This window comes from Gordionus sp. m RMFG-2023, chromosome 3, assembly GCF_954871325.1.
Source record: "Gordionus sp. m RMFG-2023 chromosome 3, tfGorSpeb1-WG-v2, whole genome shotgun sequence".
NCBI classification, from domain to species: domain Eukaryota; kingdom Metazoa; phylum Nematomorpha; class Gordioida; order Chordodea; family Parachordodidae; genus Gordionus; species Gordionus sp. m RMFG-2023.
In genome coordinates this window covers 25,810,302-25,819,242 of record NC_088777.1, presented here as the reverse complement: position 1 = coordinate 25,819,242, position 8,941 = coordinate 25,810,302, and the positions used below count along the sequence as shown (strand labels likewise).

Here is an 8,941-nt window from a genome sequence, read left to right as displayed (position 1 = left end):
TTTTATTCTGAATTATGGAGTCAAAGGCTTGACTTAAATCAATCATCAGGGCAAAGATGGGGGTTTTATGCATTCTGGCCTTTTCCAGAATGACCTTAAGTGCCATAGTCAACTCCGTAATATTTCTGCCCTTCCTGTATGATGTAATAGCATTAGAAAGGAACCTGTTAATGATTGGTTTAATCCTGACTGATATGATGTATGTGAACATTTTTAGTGTGACTGGAATCAGTGCAATACCTCTGTAATCTTTAAGGCAGTTTGGGGACTTTATTTTAGGGAAGTTTAGTATAATTGATGTCATCCATTCCTTAGGAAACTTGCCCGTATTCCAAATCTCCCTAAAGAGGGGAAGTAGTAAGCTGGCACTTAGGTCTACCTCTATCTTCCAGAGTTCTGCAAAAATTCCATCAGCTCCAGCAGCTTTATGCATTTTTAGACGTTTGATGGCACCGACTATATCGGACTTGTTCAAATTCTGACTGGGTGATTGGAAGGGGTAGTCACATCTAGGTCTAGGCCATCTCGTTTTGTAGAGGTTCATGTAGTGGTCTATCCATAAGTCTAATTGTTCCTTAGGGTCAGTTATAATCTTGTTGTTATTTAACTGTAGTCTTGGTAAAGGATTGGTTTTAAAGGTGGTGAGTAGTTTTAGAGATTGGAAGGCCTTATAAATATTATTATTATCAAAATTGAATTGGATAGAATTCGAGAAGTTAGCAATAAACAGTCTTTTGTCAGCTCTTATGCGGTGAGTAATGTACCTCCTATGATGTCTTGCGAATTGATGGTGGGATATATTTGTTGTAAGATTCTTAATTATTTGTATTGTTGAAGGGGTGAGCCACTCTCTGCGCTTGGTGCGTGGTCTTAAGCATGATGTTATACTACCTAATACATTCAGCTTAATGTCCTTCCAGGTCAGATTTGGGTTTATCATGCCATTTACTGTGTTTCTCCATGATGTTAATTTAGAGACGAACTCTTCTTTCACCTCTAAGTCATTTAGTTGTGCCAAGTCTTGCCTAGCTATGTTGTTTACAGTGGTGAGACTGTTCTGTCTAGTGTGGTTTGGGAAGATACTGTTGTTAATTTTGAGTTCACAGCCCAGTGGATAATGATCCGTAAAAAGTGCAAGGTTTAGTTTACTGATTACCCTGATGTTTTTCACCCATTTGAAAATCTTAGTGGAAATTACAAAGAAATCTATCTGTGAGGTAGTGCCAAAGGAAGGACTCTTGTAAGTCATGATATGATGAGTTGGATGATTGAAGAAAGTATTTCCAATTTTCAAGTTGAAAAGCTCGCAGATTTCTATTAACCTTTTACCGTTGGGGTTCGTGCTTTGTATTAATGTGGCGTTTCCAAGGCAGGAAGAGTTCTTAGATTTACCTACCGAAGCATTGAAGTCACCTGCTAGAATGATGCCATCCAGATGCGGTAGTTCCTTTAAGGCATTCTCCAATTCCATATAGAAAACGCTATCATTGTGAGGCGCGTATATATTAAACAAATGGACTTTTTTGTATCCTAAGTTTAGGGTAAGGCAGCATATTCGGCTGGAAATTGGGTTGAAGCTTACGAATCTTATTAGTTTATTATGTATCATAATCGCCACCCCAGCCCATACTTGTTCTGCATTTGAGCTGCAATATAAGGTGTAATCTAAGAAGTTCCTTACCTCAGTTACTTTAAGGTGGGTCTCCTGTAAAAGGAGGATATCGTAATGTTGGTCTTTCATGATTTGCCTAAGTATAGTTAATTTATTTTTCTATATGTTATACCAAAGTGCAGAATTACATAAAATACCAATCATATATTTTTTCCCACTAATGGGAAGGCCAACCCCTATTAAAAAGATAAGAATTCAACACGAACTCCTAATAAAAATATAATCATCTGATTTTCACCAAAATGTCTGAGATTATATTTCATCCAATTAAAAAATCTCCCTCAGTTGAAAATTCCTTGAGTTGAGATATTATCAATTTATTAGGAAATACAAAACATTAAAAGAATCCCATTATAGTTATACAAAATTCCAGATACATAGCAGATATCAATCAAATGTAAATATTTAAATGATACATAAATTTTATTTGTTATTGTTTGTCACTTTATTTTTTAAAGAAAACCTACATCTATAAAATGACCACTGATCATGATGCTCAATTTCATCAAGCAGTAGCCCTGCTTGAGACAGGAAATAAAAATAACTGGGAAAGAGGAGCCTTTATTTTAGAAAGTTTTAGATAAATTTTAATATATAAATTTTTTTTAAGATCTATTTCTAACTGTTGATGATTCTGAAAGGAAAAGAGATTATGCTTATTATTTAGCAGTTGCATTTACTAAATTAAAAGTAAAAAAAAAAGATTTAAAATAAATATTGTTCAGAATTATGAAAAAGCCCTCAAGTTTACAAATAGTATTCTTAAAGCGGAGCCCAACAATAGACAAGTAGAAGATTTGCAAGCTAAAATAAGGCAGCAAATGAAAGAAGGTTTATATTTAAAATTTAACTAGATTTTTTTATAACTATATGTAAGACTTGGTAATGCACTCATATTTGACATTTTTAAAATTGTTTGGCATAGACAAAAAACTTTTAAAATTTATTTATTATAATATTGTATTTAGGATAGAAGATTTTTATATAGATAGACATACTTATGCTAAACACATTTATTATAATATTAGGGTAGAAGATTTTGATATAGATAGATAGATACTTATGCTAAACACATTTATTCATAAATAATGATTCAGATTGCAGAGTTTGCAGTACATTCAAAAATATACATTTAAATAATAATTATTAATATAGACGGTTTATTAGGGATGGCTATAGTAGGAGCAGGAGCACTTTTAGCTGGAACTTTAATAGGATTAGGCATTGCATTAGCTAAAAAACGTTGATTCCAAGACATTATTATAAATTGTATAAAGAAATATATTACTTGTCAATTTTATTATAACATAGAAATGTATAACACAATTTGTCTTGAAAATAATAATATATAAATAAATAAACCATATATACATCTTATTTCATTCTTATTTTTCAAAATATACTTCTTTTAAAATTTTATTTATGCACAATTTTTTTCATTATGATAAATGTTACTAAATTTGACATTTCTTGTTACCTTCTAAAAAAAGAACAGAATCATTCTTAATAACCAACGAAATTTTGGAATCATGTCATTAAAATACTTTTAAAAATATATATAAAAATAAGGTTTGAGATTTTTTATAAATTTCTTCTACTTGATAATTTTACCGTTGAATTTAAAAAAAAACTATTTTTCAAACATAAAAATTCCAAATTAGTTTGCTTGGACAAATGAACATAAAATTTGTAACTAATTTATTTAAGCTAAGACAAGTTAGAAGCAAAAAAAGATCAATGTAACTAAGAAATAGTCAAAATTTCAGCCTCCTAACCAGGGATGTGAACCCTTCAACAAAAAAAAAGGATTCAGGTACATGAATAAAATTCGAAAGGACCCGTGTCTAGGATTTGGGTCTGGGTTCAGGGAACATAAAAATAATGATTCAAAATAAGATTTTTTTTTATATTCATTTATTATTATACTTCAATAATATATTATTTAAACAAAGTTTTTTAAAATTACTATTTTTTATTCTTTAAATTTATTAACAATTATAGTCAAACCAATAGCAATACTAAAACAAGAAATAGAAGATATAAAAAACTCAATATAATACTTTGAACCAATACCAATATTTTGTTAATCTTGGGTTTTTAATGTTGGTTCCAAGCCCAATACTTTAGTAGGGGAGACCGGGGATAGTGTGTTCCCGGGGTAGGTATTTCCTTCTCAAATATAAAAATTAATAAAGTTTAAGATTTGTAATTTAAGCCAAATATGTATTATAATAAGGTGCTTAAGTAGGTCCAAAATTGTTTCAGACAAAATTGCTCATGAAAAATTTTAAATGCAAATTTAAGTTTCAACATACCCAAAGTAACTTTTTTAAATTTTACATTTTCACGAATTACTTTTTTTATAAAAGTTGTTCAGACTTAATATAAATTCTAAATGATAAAAAAATCTCCATTTTATCATATATAAAAATATTGACAATCATTATGTTATTTTAATATTCTAAATTTAATTTTTAAATGATCCTGTGGACCTGGGGAAGGTATTAGCGGGGTGCGTCTTTTCCTTTTACATACATTCATTAAAATATTGGTTCTGATTTTGTAAAATGGTTCGAACATATATTAGAAAAACTAACAAAGAAAATAATGATAATCAAAAGACAAGTATTCTTCAAATGCTGAAATATAAGATACCTTTGACAGTTATAACCATGAATACGAATTTAAGTTATGTGAGGTATATTTATATATTTAAATTAGTATATATTTAAGAAACTAAGCATTAAGAGGTATAATAAATTGTTCAAAAGAAATGAAGATTTTCAAGAGCGATATCTTTACAGATCAGTATTTTCTCCTATTCAAGAAGCTAAATTAACAGATTATTTAATTAAAGGATCAAGATTATTTTCAGGATTATGCCCTAATCAAGTATTTTAATCCTTTGTTATATCATATATCTCTGTAAAATGATTTTTTTTATAATCTTTAAATTTATGCCATGGTATTTCTTTAGTTAAATAATAATAAACTTGAGAAATTTTTTAAAATTATTTACATTATATGTTAATGAAACATCTTTATTAATTTTAAAATACTTTAAAGTAAGAATTTAACTTATACATTAGAATGATATTTATTTAAGTGTGTATGATATATATGTAAATAAAATGATGTTGCCATTTATGTATAAAATGATGCTGCCATGTATATATATTAATTTTAAAATGATGCTGCCATGTATTAATATTAATTTTAAAATGATTTATTCAATGTAGCATTATATATATTATATCATGCATTAAATCATATCTTACCTATATATTAAAGATTTAATTATGTGTGTATGATATATATTTAAAATAAAATGATGCTGCCATGTATATTAATTTTAAAATGATTTATTCATTGATTTAGCATTAAATTATATCATGCATTAAAACATATTTTGGTTCTTACCTATACATTAGAGGTTTAATTATGTATGATATATTTTATTATATTAATTATTAAATAAATTCAGAATAAAATTTAAGAATTAGGATTTTAATTAGATTGCCTTAATATATAAATAATTTAATGTCTTATGTTTAAATTTAGGTTAGAGTTTTAGCTTATCAAATGGCCAAGAGGTATAGTTTACAAGTACCAAAATCTTGTGAAATAACTCAATCAGCTGGTGAAGACTGGGTTGGAGCATTTATTAAAAGAAATCCAACTATTTCTTTGAGAACACCAGAGACTACAAGTATAGCCAGGGCTACCAATTTTAATATGAAAATGGTTGATTTATTTTTTAATAATTATTTGACTGTCACAAGGGAAAATAACTTTCTACCATGTGATATATATAATATGGATGAAACTGGTTAATTAAAATATATATGATAGCAAATCTTTAATATTTTCATAGGATTAACAACAGTTCAACGGCCTAATAAAGTTATTGCAAGGAAAGGCGAAAAACAGTGGCAATTACTACATCAGAATGTGGTACACTTATGACCTTGGCAATTTCTGTCAATGCTCTAGGAAATTCTATTCCACCTATTATATATCCCAGGAAAAATTTTATGATCATTATTTAAGAGATGGCCCTGTAGGATGCATTGGCGTGTCTAATGGTTCTGGGTGGATGCTGGCTGAAGATTTTATATATTTTTAAAATCATTTTATAAAATACACTAAGCCCAGTCAAGATAAAAAAGTTTTGCTTATATTAGATAATCATAAATCTCACCAATCTATTGAAGTCATTGAGCTGTGCTCTGACAGTGGTATAGTTCTATTGACTCTCCCTCCCCTCTTCACCTTACAAAAAAATAGCCAGATCTAGGGCTAATAATTTGAAAAAAAAATCAAACCAATAATAAAAAAAGTTTAAATATGAATGCTGGCAAAAAAGAATTTTGTTTAGTGTGCCACAAAAACTATCAAACTCACCACCATAATGAAGATTGGATTGTCATTTATGGGCACATGGATCATGTTGTGATTTTAATCCATTTTTTATATGTAATAAATGTGTTGTATGTTAATATTACATGTTTGTTATGATTTTTATATGAAAAAAAATGAATAAAATGCTTAGAAAATGATAGTCTAAAACATGCCCCACAAAAGGATAATACATCCCCCGTCTCTTTTTCATGACTCAAAAATTTTCATTTTTTTAAATTTAAATTTAAAAAAATATATTATATTTTTTTATTAGATATTAATTTCTACCGTAGATAATTATATAAAGAATAAAATAACATCAAAATTATTTTGATAAATTATTTCTCCTCCTTTTCACAGCCTCTCAATTTTTTATGGACAATATAACCCCGGTCTCCCCTATAATTTAATTGCTTATATTTATGGCTGTCCTGATCCATATATTTTTACCTATTCGATATTGCTACAAAACCGATCCGATACTGATAATACCGATTCTATATTTATATTGATTTTTCACCATCCCCCTTTGAACCAAATGTAATTAAGAAATCAATATTTTTTATGCAAATAATCAAATTATGCATTTAATTTTTTTTATTTCTACAATTAAGACTACAATTAAAACATATATTTGATAATATATCCATTTTATGTTGATATGAATTATAAAATTGTATTTAATATATAAAATTATAATATATTAGATTTTTTAAAATAAATGCAAGAGCCTCTAGATTTTCTGGCAACTTCTACGATATGGATTATCACTATCCCCTGCCGTACTACACTTAAACTCAGATGATTCCGCAGATAACGCATTTTGCAAAATTATCTTTGTCTGTAAAGTATTTCCATAATTCAGATAACATATTTAAAAAAATTCTTTTATTTAAAGGAAAAATAATAAAATTTGCGTTATTATTTAACAAGATTGAAAATAATTAAAATTTTGGGTGTTCCTTTCTATTTTTATAAAAAAACTCTTAAAATACTTTAATCTATTTTTAAAAAGAATAAAAGTTATAGTGGGTGTTGTGCATTTGCATTATTTAAAAAAAATTATTTAGAAAATATAATAATGTAAAATTAATATACATAACATAGAATATAAAAAAAAGTAAAGTAAAAAGATCGGATCAGATCGGATTTTTATAGGTATCAGCTCGATCCGATATTTTTGGAAAACGCTAAATATCGGTGCCGATCTGATCCGATATTTAAAATCGGCACAGCAGAGTTGTTAAAGTAGCGCGCTACAAGCTAACTTTTTTGGTAGCTATAGTTAATAGCGGCTACTTTTTTTGTAATTATTTAATTTTTTAACGCGCTACTTTTTTTGAAAGTAGTTAAGTAGCCGTTACTTAGCTACTTTTAAAAAATATAATGAAGATAAGTATAAACATGAAAATTTAAATATAATATCATAATTAATTATAACTTTTATGATTTATTATTTAATTTTGAAATTGAAATCAATTTGTAATATATATTTTCATTTGTACTATAAACCTAAATCACGTGTTAATAATTTAAAATGTCATCGCATATGGATATCCAAATTGTTGAAAGTGATTCAAACAATGATATTAATGAAATAGAACGAAGATACCAGGGAAGAAAATGATCTTAATAACTGTAATACAAATTTCCCATTCCCTTTGAAATTTTTTTAAAATAAATATATAATCCAAAACTGGCTTCAAATTTATTTGAATGTAAAAAAAAATATTTACTCAAATCAATCCAGTAGCTACAACCTCAAGAAACACCTAAAGGTAAATTGCCATTTTTACATTCTAATAATATTTATTTTATAAGACTGTTCATGAGTTTTAAGGAAATGGAGAAACATCTAAATAATTTTGGTAAAGGCGACTCTACATCCAAAAAGAACAATTCAATTCAAACCAAATTAATTACTAATGCAAATGACAATATTTCTCAGAAATTGGCTGATAAAGTTATTGTTGATTTTATAATTTAATCCATTATTTACCATGATGATTTAAACTCTATACCCTGGTACAACAATTTTATGCTGCCATACACTAATGAATAAAATAGCAGATAACTTTAAAATGATGAAAGATGCTCTAATAGTAGAGTTATCAGAAATATCTTATATATGTACCACGGCAGATAGTTGGACACATATCAGAAGGTAAAAACTTATTTATATTTATAAATTGATCTGATTAAATATTTTTGAGCTTATTTGGGAATCACAGGCCATTGGCGACCCCAGGACTTTAAAAAGAAGATCTGTGGCATTAGCCCTCAAAATGATAATAGGATGCCAGACTTAAGATGTACTTGCAAATAAAATTATTGATAATCTGTCTTATATTAAAAATATGTATATAAGATTAAATACGCTCTTACCCTCAAGTGCTAGTGTCGATAGATTATTTAGTAAGGCAAAACTTATACTTTCTGATCGTCACTCTAGACTTGGGTATGATAAAATTGAAATGATTTTATTATTAAAATGCAACAAATTACCATAAATATTTATTTTTATTACATGATTTTTTTATAATCAAAACTAACTATATTTTAATATTTATAAATGTTGATTTTTATATATCTACTATACAAAAACATTATAAGCAAAAAATAAAAAATTTATTTGTAAATTTTTTTTATAAAAAGTAGCTAAAGCTACTTTAAAAAAATAGTAGCTAATAGCGAGCTACTTTTAAAAAATAGTAGCTAATAGCGAGCTACTTTTTTTGACAAATAGCTATAGCGGGAGCGCTCTACTTTTAAAAATAGCGTTTAACAACTCTACGGCACAGCCCTACTTATATTTTAATTCCATGATTAAGATTTTCAAAATATTATGAAAGAATATTATTCTATTAA

At 27.4% G+C, this 8,941-nt stretch overlaps 1 protein-coding gene across 2 annotated transcripts; it reads left to right on the top strand.

Moving 5' to 3' along the window:
• Positions 1-1,928: 1,928 nt before the first annotated feature.
• On the top strand, positions 1,929-3,049 carry LOC135926607 (mitochondrial fission 1 protein-like). Of its 2 annotated transcripts, XM_065462535.1 has the most exons (5): positions 1,929-2,069; positions 2,131-2,245; positions 2,283-2,362; positions 2,398-2,503; positions 2,828-3,049. In XM_065462535.1, exons 2-5 carry the CDS (start codon positions 2,149-2,151, stop codon positions 2,917-2,919), a joined length of 375 nt encoding a protein of 124 aa, XP_065318607.1. In that variant the 5' UTR covers positions 1,929-2,069; positions 2,131-2,148; the 3' UTR covers positions 2,920-3,049. The 2 variants fall into 2 exon arrangements, with proteins under 2 accessions (XP_065318607.1, XP_065318606.1); XM_065462534.1 differs by lacking the exon at positions 1,929-2,069 and having other exon boundaries at positions 2,078-2,245.
• The last annotated feature ends 5,892 nt before the right edge of the window (positions 3,050-8,941 follow it).

Excerpts from the sequence above, each read along its gene's own strand:
- LOC135926607 (XM_065462535.1), top strand. The coding sequence starts at position 2,149 with ATGACCACTGATCATGATGCTCAATTTCATCAAGCAGTAGCCCTGCTT. Across the intron at positions 2,246-2,282 it reads AGGAGCCTTTATTTTAGAAA|ATCTATTTCTAACTGTTGAT; the intron begins GTTTTAGATAAA and ends ATTTTTTTTAAG. Across the intron at positions 2,504-2,827 it reads AAGGCAGCAAATGAAAGAAG|ACGGTTTATTAGGGATGGCT; the intron begins GTTTATATTTAA and ends TTATTAATATAG.